The sequence below is a fragment of the Stylophora pistillata genome, chromosome 2 (genome assembly GCF_964205215.1).
Source record: "Stylophora pistillata chromosome 2, jaStyPist1.2, whole genome shotgun sequence".
NCBI classification, from domain to species: domain Eukaryota; kingdom Metazoa; phylum Cnidaria; class Anthozoa; order Scleractinia; family Pocilloporidae; genus Stylophora; species Stylophora pistillata.
The window spans coordinates 55,487,507-55,505,736 of NC_142520.1; the positions used below are offsets into that span (position 1 = coordinate 55,487,507).

At 39.4% G+C, this 18,230-nt stretch overlaps 3 protein-coding genes across 5 annotated transcripts in view; 1 reads left to right on the forward strand and 2 right to left on the reverse strand.

Moving 5' to 3' along the window:
• The window catches only part of LOC148740496 (organic cation transporter protein-like), an 88,834-nt gene that overhangs the window by 9,366 nt on the left and 61,238 nt on the right, over nucleotides 1-18,230 (forward strand). The gene's annotated exons all lie outside the window — the stretch shown is intronic.
• On the reverse strand, nucleotides 47-4,318 carry LOC148740497 (uncharacterized). Of its 2 annotated transcripts, XM_088748534.1 has the most exons (5): nucleotides 4,032-4,318; nucleotides 2,345-3,073; nucleotides 1,850-2,125; nucleotides 1,367-1,606; nucleotides 47-893 (listed from the first exon to the last, which is right to left on the reverse strand). In XM_088748534.1, the coding sequence occupies exons 1-5, from the start codon at nucleotides 4,309-4,311 to the stop codon at nucleotides 556-558; spliced, it is 1,863 nt and encodes a 620-aa protein (XP_088604660.1). In that variant the 5' UTR covers nucleotides 4,312-4,318; the 3' UTR covers nucleotides 47-555. The 2 variants fall into 2 exon arrangements, with proteins under 2 accessions (XP_088604660.1, XP_088604659.1); XM_088748533.1 differs by having other exon boundaries at nucleotides 1,850-3,073.
• On the reverse strand, nucleotides 11,647-18,173 carry LOC148740498 (uncharacterized). 2 transcript variants are annotated; one of them, XM_088748544.1, is made up of 5 exons: nucleotides 17,894-18,173; nucleotides 14,398-15,126; nucleotides 13,909-14,178; nucleotides 12,969-13,202; nucleotides 11,647-12,495 (listed from the first exon to the last, which is right to left on the reverse strand). In XM_088748544.1, exons 1-5 carry the CDS (start codon nucleotides 18,171-18,173, stop codon nucleotides 12,158-12,160), a joined length of 1,851 nt encoding a protein of 616 aa, XP_088604670.1. In that variant the 3' UTR covers nucleotides 11,647-12,157. The 2 variants fall into 2 exon arrangements, with proteins under 2 accessions (XP_088604670.1, XP_088604669.1); XM_088748543.1 differs by lacking the exon at nucleotides 17,894-18,173 and adding an exon at nucleotides 16,145-16,529.

Sequence of the window (18,230 nt, forward strand, 5' to 3'; positions counted from 1 at the left end):
ATTTTCTCTAGCATTAAACACAAACATCAATCATTAAAACCAAAACTTCAATAAACCAATCTTTATCATTACTCGACCATACAACTTCATTACATTCTAATAGAAAAGTACACACAAACTTAAAGCCCTCCTTTACTCAGTGACATGCAAATCATGGGACAAGTGATGTGGGGTACTCGATATGCACATTTGGTGGTGTTCACGGTCATAGGAGTCTGGGGAGGGTATGCATCTTATGAAAGATGGCGCACCGATCGTTAAAATGGGAAAGGACTTTTTGATGATAACGGCTTCATTTTGTTTTTGTAATCACAAGATCATTAGCTTTCAGTAGAATCACTATGTAATCGAATGATATTCTACACGGTTTATCCGCAAGTCGACCATGATGTCATTCTGCTAAATAATTTTCGTACAATTTGGACAGTATAGTGCTGTTACATAAAGATCTCTTTAAGCTTTTATCTTTGAGGCCTTAACAGAGGCATAAACGTCTGACTCGATTGTCAGTGAATAGGGAATTTAGGATATCACCATTACTTCAGTTCGTTTGTTTCAAGTAGTTTCATAAAAAACTTCAACTTCATCAGGTTGAAATCTGTAACTTCCTGCCAGGAATGATCGGGTGAAGGAGCTGCCATATCTGTGGCCAGATGGTGGACCGTAGGTGTATCCAAGGTTTGTGAGGGACTGTGTATTGGATGAGGCATAGTTGGCAATGCGAAGATCGTTTCCTCCACCAAATGTGGGTCCATAGATAGAACAACTGTAAAAGGACTGACGACGAGAACTATAACTTCCTGTTTGAGACAGTTTCACTGGTCCCCAGTCTGGCTTGTTAACCAATGAGAACAAAAAGGCGCTTGAACTGTATTGGGATCCACAACTGGAAGCTAATAAACAAAATGGTAAAAAAGAAATACGAACTATTTCAGTATGAGAGGTGAAAGTGAATATTTGTGACGGTAGGCCATAGAAGCATTTAAAACGAACAAGAAACGTACTTTTAGATAACAACCACGGTAAAACAAAGAGCTATAGAACAGAAAATTCTACAGCACGGATGATTGGAGCCATTCCTACAACTGAAGGAATTGTTGCGTAAATACAGGGAACAGTTGTATCTAATCGGGCACGATCTTTTGTCAAAATAGAACAATTCCAATAAGATAATCAGAAAACAGGAAATCTTTAACAAAATCTATCCCCGGGCTCAAGTTATTTCACAAGAGGGACTTTTAAATAAAAGTCCTTTTCGTGAGTTCCCGAACAATAATTAACGGCGTGCAGTTTCATAAGTTTGAATATAGACATCTTTCTCGGCGGAGAGGGAAAGGAAAATGAAAGCGATCGATGATTCACTCACGCGAGGTCCATGGAGTCCTAATGTATCCACCAAAAATGTATCTCCCCACACGGATAATGGTCACTGTCGGCCCTTTGTTGTCACACAATGAGTGGAAGGTAGAGGCCGCCCAATCATCCACAGATGCTCGCCAACAGCGCTTCCAGTAAGAAGATTTGCTCTGCCTAACAGATCTTAACCAAAAACGCAAAGTGCGCAGGTAGAGATCTTTGTTTGCTAGTATTGCTGATTGCTCCAAACCTTGATACGGAAGAGAAAAAAAGAAAGGGTTGTTCTAATTGCCCAATTTATAAGCGATCTACTGTAGTTCCTTGATCTCGGAACACAATTTGGGTCAAACGAAATGGATTTTTATTTTGCGATATCTGTAACGCTGGAGCCGTCTATTATACACGTTTCATTATCAAGAAAAGCGATAAAAATCTCATTTAATATTCTCTGTCAAGCTCCTCGTGACCAGAGAAAGTAACCAATGAGCATTACCTCCTATTCTAGCTGTTAACACCGTGGTTGTTGTCTCAGCCAATCCAAAGCTATTTGAAGCCCTGCAGATGAAATCTTCCTCAACGTTCTCTTTAATCGCGTTAGCTAAGAGACATCCAGCTTCCTGGAAAAGCGTGAATGAGTCGGAAGTCTTTTGAGTCCACAACCATTCAACTTTTGGACTAGGAAAACCTGAGGCCTCGCAGCAGAGGGTTACATTAGCTCCTGGCACTGTATTGACCATTGTAGGTGGCCTGTTGGAAAATTTAGGTGGCTCTGAAAAAAGAAGGCATATCAAATCACTACACACAACAAGCTTGTTAAAAAGATTTTTAAATGTCTGAGCTAAAGAAGGCGCGAGAAAACTTATCATATTCGTTTGCTGGCTTGTGGCGTTACCGAAAAGAAAAGGAACACCAAAACCATCTCGGTTGGGATTTAGTCCTTTTGGATGTAACTGAACAAAGGTGATACTTAGATTATGAAAGATCCTACCTTTTAAATGTAACCTGGTTATTGCTTTGAAGATTCCTAGACCAGTGTGAGCTGTACAAAGGTATGACCCAACATGCGACCTTTGTACGCTGTTGATTCGAAGCGCATTATCTTCCACAGTAGCACCAGATAGAGAGCTTCCAAGCTTACGCCAAGTTATCTTGGACGACAAATGGCCTTGAACCCAACAGTAAAATATGGCTGGCTCGTTCACAAAGACTTCCTGAGATACTGGATACACACTGATCCTCGGTGGAACAATACATTCTCCTTTTGGTCCCTGAATACAAACTAATCCTCTGCTGCTTTTGTTTCCTTTCAAGCCAATAGATCCTTTTTGCCCTTGATTACCCTTCGATCCAGTCTCTCCTCTAATACCGGTTGCTCCAACGGACCCTTTATCGCCTTTGTCGCCTTTTACTCCCTGAGGTCCCACAGGTCCTCTTTTGCCACTCGCGCCTGGAGCCCCGATAGGACCTAGAGGGCCTTGTGGGCCGATTTTCCCAGGGGCTCCTTTTTCTCCTTTGTAGCCTGGATACCCATGGGCACCTGGAGGACCTGGAGGTCCTGTCTGGCAAATGTTGTTTGTGACATTGCAGTACTCATTGAGTTTGTTGTTGATTTCCTGGCGGACTTGCTGTAGAGTTATTGTTCCTGCAGCAACATTTCTTCTCCCTCTTTGATGATCATGGATGCCTGATGACACACTTCCTTCTTTGCTTTCAAAACCTTTAGAAGTTACGATAAGAAACATTTATTTTGGGAGAAATGCATTTTAAAGTGTGAAAGAAGAAGCTGAGTTGATGTATTCGTTTATCAATCAATGTTTACGGTGAAGAGGAAGAACTAAGAAAATAAAAACAAAAAGGAAAATTTAAAAACTTTCATATGCTCGCGAGATCGTTGTAAAATTGTGTAACTCAACCTAACATACAGTCAGAGTTGAGGAGCAGAATAATTAATAAAGGGAACCTCTCACTTCTAAACATTTTATCGAAAAATAACCCGAGGGCTGTCCAAGGCTACCTTCAGTGTTGAGACATTTCAGCTGAGAGATCATGTTAAGCAAGGACATTGAACATCGCGCATCGCGCATTGCGTCCTGTTCCTCGGAAATATTTCAAATTCTACGTTCGTGAAAATATCGGTGCCAAAAATTGGCGGGGATCAAACGCATTAGTCTAAGAGAATGAAAATGTATACTGCTGTGTTTCAGGAATTTAAAACAGTGGGAGTCATTACTGCGATTTAGTTCAACAAAATGTCACTTGATCCAATATGCACTATCGTTATACGAAAGTATATGTTTTCAATGACCCCAATCACAAAGTGTAATGATGAGGAAAACAGTCATCGTTGATTTCCTCAAGGGGCACTTTGTTGCATAAGGCTGGTTAAAAGAGAAAATAATTTAGATCTCAACGACACTTGAGTTTGGCCTCTTGGGAAACTTAATCTGTGCATGTCACGGGCAGAAGGCAGGATAACAAACATGTAAAATACAACTTAACTGATATTTCGGCTGATTTTATGGTTATCGAAAATGGAATTGTAGCTAAAAGTTGAGTAATCTGCATGTTGCTGTAATGGAGAGTTAGACTGGCAAAAAAATCTCTTTGTGGTACGATACAGTAATGTCGCTGATTAAAGGCTTTAAGAACAGAGCTTCGTGTAACAAGTGACTTACCAAAGATAACATCAGGGCTTCCCTTACTCTTTCTTGTTTGTACACTTTCCTGAAACGGTAACCTCTTCTCCACAATTCTCTTTAACTTGGCTTTCAAGTCATCGTCAATCCGCTGAAATCGATTTTCAAGCCTTGTTTCCAGCGCTTTCGAATTGTTGTATACAAACTCGATCCTCATAAACAGCAACATCACAAGAGTCAAGGAAGTCACCGAAATAGCCACGGAAATTCCGCTGATCCTTTCACTGGGTTTCGCACGGACGTTCTGCTTTGCATCCATTTCTGTCTTACTTGTCTTACTTGCGGAGAGGGTAAATGAATTATGAAATGGAGGTATATAGAAAATACACATCAGATAGGGATAGAAAAACGACTGCATACTCACTGGCAATAACCCCATCGTAGTTAAGTTTATAATTTAATTTTACCTTAAAATTTGGAATTATTCTTTGTTTGTGTAATTAGTCTTACATACCAATACTTTTAAACTGTCATGAATTTCAACGTTAATAAGCACCTTGTCGTGACAAAGAAAAAGAGTTTTATGCACACATGATATAATTCGAGCAGGTCACAGGTTGCAGTCGTTTCAACTGAGAAAGATCTAGGCGTTCATTTTGTAAAGTGTTATGTTGTTTAACTCAACCATTTATTTAGGAGCAAAATAATACATACAGCAAAATGGGGGAAAAATACTGCACGTGACAATTCATGTTATGTAAACAACGCGTGACCAGAAATTGTCCCATTATGTAATCGCGCAATCAGATACTGTTACACATTTTTCTTCAAATTTATCCTGGAACGATCACATTGACTTTGCTATAAGTAAAGCAAATAAGATGTTAGGTATTATCTACAGAACGTGCACCATTGATTGCGAGCAAAAAACTATGTTGATTCTATATAAATCGTTGGTACGACCGCAGCTGGAGTACGCATCTCAAGTTTGGTCTCCCTATACCAAAGAAAAAATTAAGGCCCTTGAGCGTGTTCAAAGGCGTGCCACCAAATTTATCTTGAAATGTGATTTAACTTATCCAGAACGTTTACTAAAATTAGGTCTTTTGCCTCTCGAGTTTAGAAGGGAGGTTTTAGATTTATCATGTTTCTTTTTTAAATGTCTGAAGAGGCACATTGATTTCGACGTCCTATGATATGTTAGCTTCAAATCATATAAGTACGATATGAGGAACACAGAAGCCGTACTTGCCAAGGGTCGCTTTAGAACCGATGTTTTTAAATTCTCATTTTTCAATCGCATTGTGGATTTATGGAATGACCTGCCTGTAGCTATCAGGACAATTGATCGAGTATCATTGTTTAGTAAGAAAGTGAATCAGTTTTATATCAGTAAATTTAACTTAAGTAAGGATAAATTTTTATAATTTTTGATTACGTATTGTTGTTGCTATTTGTCTAAGTTAGTTTTTAATTTTTTTGTATTTTATCACAGGCAGTTTATTGAAAATAAGGAACCTAGAATTCTGTATAAACTGGCCTAATTACTCAGATATCTCTTTTTTATACTTGTACATATATTTAACTCCTTGTTTTTGTTTTTGTTTTGATTATCTGTGTAATTGAATTTGAGTAAATAAATAGAAAAAAATAAGTAATTTCTTTTAAAAACTGCCGTATTTCCAATGTAAGTACATTTTACTAATGTAATAGTAACCCATCAGATGTAGATTCCATGATGAAACCGTGCTGAAAATAGATTTTAGAATTGCTTAATAGTCAGGCATCGAAAAAGAATATTATTCTGATCGGTGGGTTCAACTTTGATAGGCGCCGTCGCAGCTGTTCTTTTGGTCCTGTAACGCGACGCGTTCTCCCTCAGGCTCGATTACCTGCCGCTGTTCGGGAACCGGAGCCCGCGCTCCTCCCCGAACCCACGGGAAAGGACGAAAAAGGCCGGACTCGAGAGAGCGGCGGAAATCGAGTCTAGTTCTCCCTCCCCTCCCCTAAAAGATATTCACCTGCCTCGGCGACCCTCCCAAGTTGCGCTCCCACAAGGACAAGGTCTCATCGTTATTTATTCCAGGGTGTCAGTGGGGTTAACTGTTAGCCGTAAAACGGCCAAAAAAATGCAAGCAGTAGCCGCGAAAATAATCACCTCATTGAGACCGTCTCCTTCTGATATGATTATCGACAGAATTGAACAAGGGTCAAAGCAGGTAATTGACCCTGCGATGAAATCAGGAATTCTCGTTTTCGAGAGTATAAACTATCTGAGCCTCTCTTGTCTTGGAACAAACCCCCAAACATTGTACTTCTCTTGCAAAGGAAATTTAATAGGGCTGATTGATTTCGTGAGATTACAGCGTAGCGTATGGTAACAGAGATGCATTCCGAACACAAAACTTAAAATATACTCTCACCTATTTCAGATGAACAGAAAGAGATATTAACGTGTGGTTAAATAGCCAGCATATTTGAAGCCAAGAAGACGCAGGAGCCTCAACCTCGTTCCCAGGGTCTCTCATCTCTCGCTACAGGGGGGTAGAGAGGGAAGTGGGGTCGAGGAGATAAGAGACCGTGGGAACGAGGTTGGCGGAGCCCCTGATAGAGGTTATTGTTTATTAACAGGTACCTTTTTTTGTTCAATATTTTACCAGAACTGTGTTGATTATTTTTACCCGTTTTCAGATAAAGCGGACTATCCGCTGGAAGAACTAAAGAAATGAGTGTTAATTACCGCTTTCTGTTACCTCTATACATTACCTTAATTACTTCTTTGGATATTTACAAACGAGTTTACCTTGAAAGTAAATTTTTGAATTAAAAGAACTTAGTTAAGGCCATGTTAGACTTATGAGTGTCTGGAGTAATTTATCGGAAATCTGATAGATATATAACTTCCCTTCTTCTACTAAAGAGAAAGGTTAGGAACCCAACTGTAAGCGTAACGCAAATTAATCAAGTTATTAATCCTCTTTGTCGATAGAGACCTTCGGCAATAAATGATTTCTTTGGGTTATGTGTGTCTGTGAATATGTGAAGGCTTATTAGCAATAGTTCAAAAGGGAGAGAAAAAAAGGAAACGAACTGGGCAAATGTCTATAGTTTTTTTTCGAATAATTTGTTAGTTATACCTTTATGATGTGTCAGGTTTTGTCCAGCGAGACCGAGCGAGCAATACGCTTGGGAGTTGAGCGAAATGTTCAGCCCAACTCTATTTTCTTTCGACTAGAAAAGGAAAATTTGTCTAAGCCTTTGAACCTGATAAATGCGCTTATCAAGTCGGATTTTTTTTTAGTTTGTTTGTTACTGATGTAAATTGGTCGCGGTGGAAGTAGTTTGTGCCTGGTCGGTTTTGTATTTTTCTTCGGTTGCGCGTTTATTTTGCATGGTCTGGAGTCAGTTGAATGTTGTACCAGACGGATAACACATTCTCTGTTCTTATTAAACTGGAGTGATTACGAACGTAACACCGTGGAAGGTGAATGCCCTGAGTTTTAAAAGCCAATGTTTCGAGTAATAGTTCTGCGTCTCCTTGATTCAGCAACCTGTCGACCTTTGAAAAATCAGTTTATCAAAATTCACTATGGCGTCTTAGGTACATTTATGAACTTCTATTGGACAATGAGCTACATTTTTCACTTGCCTGTCAATGTATACGAAACAGTTTTCTTAGAAACCAGCAAACTACCTTTTATTTTGACTCGTGTTAGCACAAGCGTAGAACACTTTTTGAGAATTTGCCCAAATTAACAGTTCCAGTTGGAGTTTACCGTTCTTGCCTGTGGAAAAAATTTTCTCACAACCTTATTATCAGGCTTTACAAGGTGACATATTTCCGTTTAATTTAATAGTTTCCTACGGTTATAAACTGTGTCTCGCAACTCGAGGTTAGTAATTGTTAAATATCTATCCAACTGTGTGACATTGAGCCAAGATAATATCAACAGTCGATTTTCTTGCATTCAAAACAACCATCAAACATTAAAACCAAAACTTCAATAGACCAATCTTTACTCATTACTCGACCATGCAATGTCATTATATTCTAATAAAAAATTCTAATTCATATTCTAATAAAAGAGTTCACGCAAAGTTAAAGTCTCCTTTACTCGGTGACATGCGAATCATGGGACAAGTAATGTGGGGGACTCGCTATGCAAATTTCGTGGTGTTAGCACGGCTGTTGGAGTCAGGGGACGGTATGCATCTACTTAAAGACGGCGCATCGATCGTTAAATTGAGGTAGGACTTTGTGGTGACTTTGTGGCTTCGTTTTGTTTTGTAATCAGTGGAATATTTATTTTTGGTACGATCACTGAACAATCCAATGATATTCTGCACGGTTTATCCGCAAGTTAACCAGTGTCACTTTGATCATTAATTTTCGTATAATTTGGATAGTATAGTGCCGTTACATAAATATCTGTCCAAGCTTTATCTTTGAAGTCTTAGCCCAGACAGAAACGTCTGCCTCGATTGTCAGCAAATAGGAATTTATAATATCACCGTTACTTCAGTTCGTTTGTTTTGAGTAGTTTCATAAAACACTTCAGTTTCATCACGTCGCAAAGAGTGACTTCTTGCCAAGAAGAATTGGGTGAAGGGACTGCAAAAACTGTAGACAGATGGTGGACTGTAGGTGTATCCAAGGTTTGAGTTAGAATTTGTGTTGGATGAGGCGTAGTTGACAATGTGAAGATCGTGTCCTACACCAAATATGGGTCCATAGCTAGAGCAACTGTATATGGAGTAGCGACCAGAACTATACTTTCCTGTGCGAGACAGTTTCACTGGTCCCCAGCCTGGCTTGTTAACCAATGAGAACAAAAAGGCGCTTGAACTGTATTGGTATTTACAATTGGAAGCTAATAAGCAAAATGGTAAAAAAAGAATTACAAACTATTTCAGTATGAGAGGTAAAGTTGAATATTTGTAATACAAGGCCACAGAAGCACTTAAAACGAACATGAAACGTACTCAAAAACAAAGAGTTATCGAATAGGTAGTTCTACCACCAGGATGATTTTAACCATTCCTACGAGTTGAGGAATTTTTGTGTAAATTCAAAGAACAGCTTTTCCTAATCAAGCATGATCTTTTGTCGAGACAAAAATATTCCAATCAGATCATCAGACAACAGGAAACCGTGTTGACAAAATCACTTTTCAGGTTCGAGTTGTTTCAGAGGAAAGACCTTTTCAAATAGAAGTCAATTACACGAGTTCTGGAAAATAGTTAGCGGCGAGCAGTTTCATATGTTAAAATAGACACATTTTTCAGTGGAGAGGAAAAGGAGAGTGAAAGTGATCGATGATTCACTTACTCCAAGTTAATTATTCAACAATCGATTCTTGAGGTCAGTTCGTGAACTGTGCTTACAAAAAGTAGCGACCGGCCCGAAGATGATTTGCAGATTTAGCAAGTAGAACATTAGTACTAAGTTGGAGGTAATTCCCAGTTCAGACGCCGAACTTTTTGTGAGCCGAACTCAATTTGAATTTGAATCGACTCAAATTAACAAAAGTACGCCTGTTGATTCAGACGGCGTTCTTTATGGGCGTTTCAAATACAGTTCAAGTAAAAGCAGTCAAACGGCCTGCAAATACATTATAATAATTTATGCATTAGGATCGGGACATAAAAAGTACGGCGTTGCAAAGGCGTTCCAAAGGCGAAATTCTCGATTGAGCCAGGCGAGAAGAACGGGTGAGCCAGTTCCAAATTGAAACAGCCGTTCCAAATTGATTCAGACGCCGATCTTTTCATTTACTTAATTCAAGGAATTTAGTTCGGCTCATGAAAAGATCAACGTCTGAACCGAGTCTAAGTCTCAGTTCAGGACCGGTGTACTTTTGGAGAAATTAAGAAAAATATGATAGAATATAGGAATTTTATCCATCCGGGGAAGAATCAGAATAGAAAATTTAACCTTTGTACATCAGATAAGCTTACCTAAAAAGTAATTAACAAATGGTAAACACCACAGCGTACACTATTGAGTTATGGATGCACGCGGGAGGTTGCTAAGCACGAAAGAAGCGTAAGAGTCGCTCGAGGCGATAGCCGAGAGCGACTCTAGCTTCTTGAGTGCTTAGCAAACCTCCCAAGTGCATCCATAACTCAATAGTGTACGCTGTGGTGTTTACCATTTGTTTTATAACATAACATTAACACATTGTAGCTAAAGAGTTCCCGTTTATTTAACAAATCTTACGCGACCAGAAAAAACAAGCGCGCGCGGAAAAATAGTCTTTGCATTTGCTCACGTCAGCAGCGTACACCCATGGGCAAATGGGGAACGCTAAATTGACCAATCAGAGCGCGCGCTTTACTTTGGTTATGTTATAAAAGATTTTGGCTAGACCTCTAGCCCCGACACAACTCACACATCGTGTAACCTCACCGCTTTAGGTGAGGTTAGTAAGTGATTAAGTCTTGAGGTCTAACCGAAAGCTTTTACTTTTTAGGCAAGCTTATCCGGTGTAAAAAAGTTTAAATATTTCTAAAAATATAATATTCGTTTTACCCTGCAGCCAAAATGGCCGAACGTGTACCTTGATAAATCATCCATTATTTTGTTTATGTTAAGCTCATGAAACAATTAAGATGATAAATGTCACTAAGTATGCTGTAGGTATTAAGTTGTAGCGTTTGAATGGACTTAAGAGATTTACATTTACACTTTTTAGGCAAAATTTTTCCTTGTAAGTCAGGCCTTCCGCCAAGAACAATCATCCATTGTTACCATGGCAACACAATGTTACAACCTTGTTAAGGAGGATTTTAATGCATCCGTCGGGTACCTAAATGCATACAAAATTTAAGGGGAGGGGGTTGAATATATTCATTTCTCAAATTGTTTGACTCTTACACAGCAAGCACTCTTAATTGTTAAACTTCTTTTGAACAAATAAAAGGAACAAAAACATTATGAGAAAATTAATGGTGAAGGAGTTAACCCCCTTTCACTCCATATGCACATTAATAGATGCAGGAGACATTTATTCGTCTCTATCCGAGAAGACTACAATATCTAAGCATTTCTTGACCGATGTTATAGAAAGGTAGCATATTCTCCTCAATTATATTAAGACCCTGAGTGTTGGTCCGGCCAGGGCTCGAACCCTCGACCTCCCGCACAAGAGCCCGGCGCTTAACCAATTAAGCTAACCGGGAGGCGTCTCTTTAATTCAGCGACCGTCGACCTCTAAAATGTCAGTTTTTCAAAATTCCTATGGCGTCTTATGTACATTTATCAACTCCTACTGGATAATGAGCTACAATTTTCACTTGCCTGTCCATGCACACGAGACAGTTTTCTTAGAAACTAGCAAACTACCTTTCATTTCTACTCGTGTTGGCAAAAGCGTAGAAAGCTTTTTCGGAGAAGTTGCCCAAATTAACGGTCCCAGTTGAGTTTACTTTCCTTGCCTGTGGAAAAACTTATCTCACAAACTTATTATCAGGCTTTACAAGGTGATATTTTCCCTTTCAATTCAATTGTTTCCCAAGGTTATAAATTGCGTCTCGCACCTGAAGGGTAGCAATGATTAAACATCTATCCAATTGCGTCACATTGAACCAAGAAAATATCAACAGTTGATTTTCTCTAGCATTAAACACAACCATCAAACATTAAAACCAAAGCTTCAATAAACCAATCTTTATCATTACTCGACCATACAACCTCATTACATTCTAATAGAAAAGTACACACAAACTTAAAGCCCTCCTTTACTCGGTGACATGCGAATCATGGGACGAGTGATGTGGGGGACTCGATATGCAAATTTGGTGGTGTTAGCACGGCCATAGGAGTCTGGGGAGGGTATGCATCCAGTAAAAGATGGCGCACCAATCGTTAAATTGGGGGAGAATTTTGTGGTGATCACGGCTTCATTTTATTTTTTTAATCAGAGGATCATAAGTTTTAGGTACAATCACTGTGTAATCAAATGATATTCTACACGGTTTATCCGCAAGTTGACCATATTGCCATTCTGCTCAATAATTTTGGTATAATCTGGACGGTATAGTGCTGTTACATAAAAATCTCTTTAAACTTTTATCTTTGAGGTCTTAACAGAGGCATAAACGTCTGACTCGATTGTCAGTGAATAGGGAATTTGGAATATCACCGTTACTTCAGTTCGTTTGTTTCAAGTAGTTTCATAAAACACTTCAACTTCATCAGGTTGAAAGATGTGACTTCCTGCCAGGAATGATCGGGTGAAGGAGCTGCCATAACTGTGGCCAGATGGTGGACTGTAGGTGTATCCAAGGTTTGAGTAAGAATGTACTTTGGATGAGGCGTAGTCGATAATACGAATATCGTTTCCCTCACCAAATATGGGTCCAAGGCTAGAACAACTGTATGTGGACTGACGACGAGAACTATACTTTCCTGTTTGAGACAGTTTCACTGGTCCCCAGTCTGGCTTGTTAACCAATGAGAACAAAAAGGCGCTTGAACTGTGGTGCCATTGACAACTGGAAGCTAATAAACAAAATGGTAAAAAAGAATTACGAACTATTTCAGTATGAGAGGCGAAAGTGAATATTTGTGATGGTAGGCCATAGAAGCATTTAAAACGAACAAGAAACGTACTTTTAGATAACAACCACGGTAAAACAAAGAGCTATAGAACAGAAAATTATACAGCACGGATGATTGGAGCCATTCCTACAACTGAAGGAATTGTTGCGTAAATGCAGGGAACAGCTTTACCTGATCGAGCATGATCTTTTGTCAAAAGAGTACAATTCCAGTCAGATAATCAGACAACATGAAACTTTTAACAAAATATCTTTTCAAGTTCAAGTTACTTCAGGAGAGAAAGTTTTTTAATAAAATCCGCTTATATGAGTTCCGAAAAAAAAAAAAATGGCGCGTAGTTTCAAATGTTAAATGTAGAGGCCTGTTTTCGTGGAGAGAAAAGGGAAAGTGAAAGCGACCGCTATTTCTCTTACTCCATAAAGTGCTGGTGTATCCACCAAAGATGTATTTTCCCACGCGGACGATGGTCACTGTCGGCCCTTTTTTGTCACACAATGAGTGGAAGGTAGAGGTAGCCCAACCATCCACTGATGCTCGCCAACAACGCTTCCAGTAGGAGAACTGGCTCTGCACAACAGGGCTTAACCAACTGCTCAGGGTTCTGAGGTAAATGTCATCGTTTGCTATGATCGCTGAGTGACCCAAACCTTTATAAAGTAGTCGATTATTATTTCACCTTATATTCTTATAAAGTTAAGTAAAGAAAAGATGCAACTAACTCGTTCTACTCTTTCATGCTCTGATTCTTCACCAGCTGACCCAGGAGGAACTAATTTCAATGAATGTCACAAACTTAGCTTAAATGGGTGTCAGTACTTTGAGGAAGATGATACATTTGTCACAGAATGCCCTTGTCCTTAGCATGAAACATATCAAAACGTCAGTGTTCCCAAATGATTTTCTGGGATTGATTAAAGGCTCAACACAGTCTATCACAGGTTGAAATTAAAGTTGATATTAAGATTAGACTCACGCGCTAAATATAATACAAATGAAGTTTGAAGCAAAATGATTAACGCCTTCCTTTTACTAGTGTGGTTTTCAGGAAATTTCGACTGAAAGCTAACACATTTCTTCCTTTAGATTTGTGGATCGAAAAGGCCATAACAATGTATTTTAATTTTTTTTCAGCACATTTTACCGTAGGCCCGATTTTCGCTGCCTTTTAGAGTCCAGTTACTCCCCGAGAAGAGACGGCCGTCTCTTCATGGTGGAGCATGGGCTCCGCTTCCCGAACAGCAGCTATTAATCAAGCCTAGATCCGTCTATATCTCGTTAACAAGATGAATGAAAAAAATTTTCACTTCATATTCTCTTTTAAGCTCCTCAGTAAAAGTGACAAATGAATTTTACCTGCCATTATTTTTGTTATCACCGTGGTTGTTGTCTCAGCCGATCCGAAGGTATTTGTAGCCCGGCAGATGAAATGTTCTTCAAGGTTGATCATATTAGCCAAGAGACATCCACCTTCGTGAAAAAGCGTGAATGAATCGGAAGTCTTTCGAGTCCGAAACCATTCAATATTTGGACGAGGAGAACCTGAGGCCTCGCAGCAGAGGGTTACATTAGTCCCTAGCCATGTTTTGACCACTGAAGGGGGCCTGTTGGTAAGTTTGGGTGGCTCTGAAAAAAGGAGTCATATCAAATAACTACACACAACAAGCTTGTTGAAGATGTTAAAAATCTGAGCTGAACGAGCCATGACAAAGCTTATCATAATCATTTCGCTCACTGGCTTGCGGCTTCACCGAAAATAAGGCACACAAAAACCATTTTGGTTGTAAGAAAGTCCTGTTAGACGTATTTGAATAAAGGTGATGCTTAGGTTAAAAGAGACCTTACCTTTGACATGTAACCTGCTTATTTTTCTGAACATTCCTACACCAGTGTGAGCTGTGCACATGTACGATCCAACATGTGACTTTTGTACGCTGTTGATTCGAAGTGCTCCATCTTGCACATTAGCACCAGTTAGAGTACCTCCTAACTTACGCCATGTTACCTTTGACGACGTCTGACCTTGAACCCAGCAGTAAAATATTGCTGGCTCGTTCACAAAGACTTGCTGGGACACTGGATGCACACTGACCTTCGGTGGAACAACACATTCTCCTTTTGGTCCCTGAATACCAACCGATCCTCTGTAACCTCTGTTTCCTTTTAAGCCAATAGATCCTTTTTGTCCTTGACGACCCTTCGATCCAGTCTCTCCTCTTAACCCGGCTGCTCCAACGGATCCTTTATCGCCTTTGTCGCCTTTCACTCCCTGAGGTCCCACAGGTCCTCTTTTGCCGCTCGTACCTGGAGCCCCAATAGGACCCAGAGGGCCTTGTGGGCCAGTTTTCCCTGGGGCTCCTTTTTCTCCTTTGTAGCCCGGATACCCGTGGGCACCTGGAGGACCTGGAGGTCCTGTCTGGCAAATCTTGTTGTTGACACTGCAGGACTGATTGATTTTTTTGTTGATTTCCTGGCGGACTTGCTGCAGAGTTATTGTTCCTTTAGCAAGATTTCTTTTCTCTCTTCGATGATCACGATTTACCAATGACGCATTTCCTTCTTTTCTTTCAAATCCTGTTAAAATCATGCAAAAAAGCTTAATAATTGAAAAACCGCATTTTGAAATGTGCAAGAATAAGCCGAATTGATGTAGTCCTTTAGCAATGGATGTTTACGGTGAAGAGGAAGAACTGAGAAGATAAAGACAAAAGGGAATTAAAAAATGATGCGATTTACATTCGTATCAGCTCACGACACCGATGCTAAAAAGAATAACTCAATGTTAAATCGAGTCAGAGTTAAGAGACCAAAAAAATCAACAACAAAAGCAACAACAGAAAAAAGTGAACTTTCGCCCCCTCGAAATTTATTGAAAAATAGCTCAAGGCTTTTCTGAAGCTGCCATCCGTCCTAAGAGTTTGAATCTTAAACTTTAAAAAAATAAATAAATTAGTATCGCGTTTAAAATCTTGTTCTATCGTGAAAATTTTGGTGCCAGAAACTTGCGGATATCAAACACATTAGCCTAAGAGAATGAGAATGGGTACCGTACTCTGTATTTCACGAAGTTAACACGGTCATAGTCACAATTCGATTAGGCACAACAAACTGTTATTTGATCCAATCTTTATTCATCAGTGGCGTGACACACGAATGCATGTCACCCTTCAAATACCGCAACTGTGAAAGCAGATGTTTTGAACTGACCCTAGCTTCTCTTGTAAAGCGAAACAATGACTAAAGCATTCCCTCGTTGATTAACACATGCGCACTTTGTTTCATCAAGCTTGTTAAAAAAAGGAACTTATTCACATTTCCATTTCAATTGAGTTTGGCCTCTTCGAAAAATACCCTCCGGATATGGCGCGAGGTTGGATATCATACAAATTAGTAAAAAAAATAACCGTAGCGGTATTTTTGCTCTTTTTTGTTTCACGATCATAGGAAGTAGAGATAGATACATAGGTAGAATCTGTTTGTAGGATTTAGAGGCAGACAGTCGCAAAAAAAAAATTGTGCTTCTTAAGAAGTATTGCTGATTGAACGCTAACAGAACAGAGGTCAAAAGAGCTTCGTATAACCACTGATTTACCAAAGATAACATCAGATCTCTCCTCACTCTTTGTTGTGGTTGCAGTTTCATAAAACGATTGTAACCTCTTCCTCACGATTTTCTCTATATTTGTTTTCAGGTCATCGTCAATCCGCTGAAATCGGTTTTCAAGCCTTGTTTCCAACGCTTTCGAATTCTTGTACACGTACTCAACTCTTATAAACAATAGTGTCACAAGAGCTAACGAAATCACAAACATCGTTACGCAAATTCTGCTCATCTTTTCACCAGATTTGGTGCGGACGTTTTTCATGGTGTTCATGTCTGTATTTAAAGTCATCAGAGAGAAGCGAGAAAAAGTGTTAGCATTAAAACCGAAATTTCAGACCTTGTGTGAGTTAATTTGGTGTCACAGAAAACGTTTTCCACAGGGTTCAGCTTTCCTTTCAGCATGTCTTAGCTGAGTCGGAATATCCCTTACATAATGGTCACGTTTCGTTCTCATGTTTATCAAAATATCTCCGACTCAATTTAATCATAGTTAACTATGATTAAACTATCTATGATTTAATTTGACTTGTAATAAACCTTTAAAAGGTCGACAGTCCGTTTTTCACTTTTACTTCAACATCATATTTTGGATGGTACTATCTGGTTTAACGATGGCTTAGGTAAGACTTCCTATGCATGTCGAAGATTTAGATCTGCGAACGCTTGAAAAATTACTTTCGTGATACCCTGACAGTATTTACGTCCGTGATCGCTTAACAATCTACATTCGTAATCACTTAACAATTTATATCCGTGATAGCATAAACACGAAGGCGCGCTATATAAAGAAGTCTTCCCTGGGAAGACCTAGGCTCATTTGTCACTCACCGTTGACGTGCGCGGGTCAAATTTAAAATGGCGGCCGATTTGAACACTCGAAAGGAAAGGTATACGAGAATTGCTGTGCCTTTCCTGTCTTTACTTGCCCTAGTATTTGAATATCTTTATCTAACACCAAGTAGTACTTCACAGATTAGAATTTTATTAGACGAAAGTTTAATCGAGGAGCTGAACGGTTGGCTTACCGTGAACAACGGGGAGATCGTTCGAGTAGAGAAACCACGAAAGAAAAAATCAACGCCAGGTAAGTTGGCTCTTCAACGAATCATATTTACAACAAGATTACAAACTGATATTATTCCACTATTCGCAATGTATATGCCAATGTAATGTCAAGTCCGATCCGAGGGGGTACTTGTATAATACTGTTAGACCGTGAAGCATAAATATTTAATGTGCTGTTTCCGATGATCGGGAACTCGCAAAACGGATAAATATTTCAAGGCCATATTTTGGGTCATACTTTTTAATCTAAATTGTATGCCCTTTTCTGCTAACTACAAAATCTTATCTTGGGCTTTTAAATTTGCCGAAACATATTTTTACCCGCCATTTGCAACGTTCTCGAACGATGTCCTTACAGCGCTTTACCAGTTCAAAACAGGTTATGTTCTCATGCATCATTCTAATTTTACTTTCTTTGACAGTTTCCGAAGACAAGGAAGCCAGGGAAAATGTAGCGGAACCATGTGTCGAGCTGCAGCACGAGCTCATTAGTCAAGAGATCGACAATAGATGTTTTTATACAATTCTAAACCGCCACGGTTTAGAAAGCGATCTTATTTACATAGCCAGGAAGGAAGCATTGGGATGTTACATGGAAGATGTTTGAAAGGTCATGCCAGTCTGTGTTCTGGAAGGGTTTAAGAACAGAGCTTCGTGTAACAAGTGACTTACCAAAGATAACATCAGGGCTTCCCTTACTCTTTCTTGTTTGTACAGTTTCCTGAAACGGTAACCTCTTCTCCACAATTCTCTTTAACTTGGCTTTCAAGTCATCGTCAATCCGCTGAATTCGATTTTCAAGCCTTGTTTCCAGCGCTTTCGAATTCTTGTGTACAAACTCGATCCTCATAAAAAGCAACATCACAAGAGTCAAGGAAGTCACCGAAATAGCCACGGAAAATCCGCTGATCTTTTCACAAGGTTTCGCACGGACGTTCTTCTTTGCATCCATTTCTGTATTAGTGGTCTTTAAACAGGTAAAATATGGTTCGCTCGCAGGGACTGATTC

Bases quoted from the DNA above. Each gene is read 5' to 3' on its own strand.
- LOC148740497 (XM_088748533.1), bottom strand. From the start codon at position 4,311: ATGGATGCAAAGCAGAACGTCCGTGCGAAACCCAGTGAAAGGATCAGC. The intron at 3,074-4,031 runs GTAAGTCACTTG...TAACTTCTAAAG, and splicing joins AAGCCCTGATGTTATCTTTG to GTTTTGAAAGCAAAGAAGGA. The intron at 894-1,366 runs GTGAGTGAATCA...TTTGTTTATTAG, and splicing joins TAGGACTCCATGGACCTCGC to CTTCCAGTTGTGGATCCCAA.
- LOC148740498 (XM_088748543.1), bottom strand. From the start codon at position 16,445: ATGACTTTAAATACAGACATGAACACCATGAAAAACGTCCGCACCAAA. The intron at 15,127-16,144 runs GTAAATCAGTGG...TGATTTTAACAG, and splicing joins GAGATCTGATGTTATCTTTG to GATTTGAAAGAAAAGAAGGA. The intron at 13,203-13,908 runs GTAAAATTCATT...TACTTTATAAAG, and splicing joins GATAACAAAAATAATGGCAG to GTTTGGGTCACTCAGCGATC.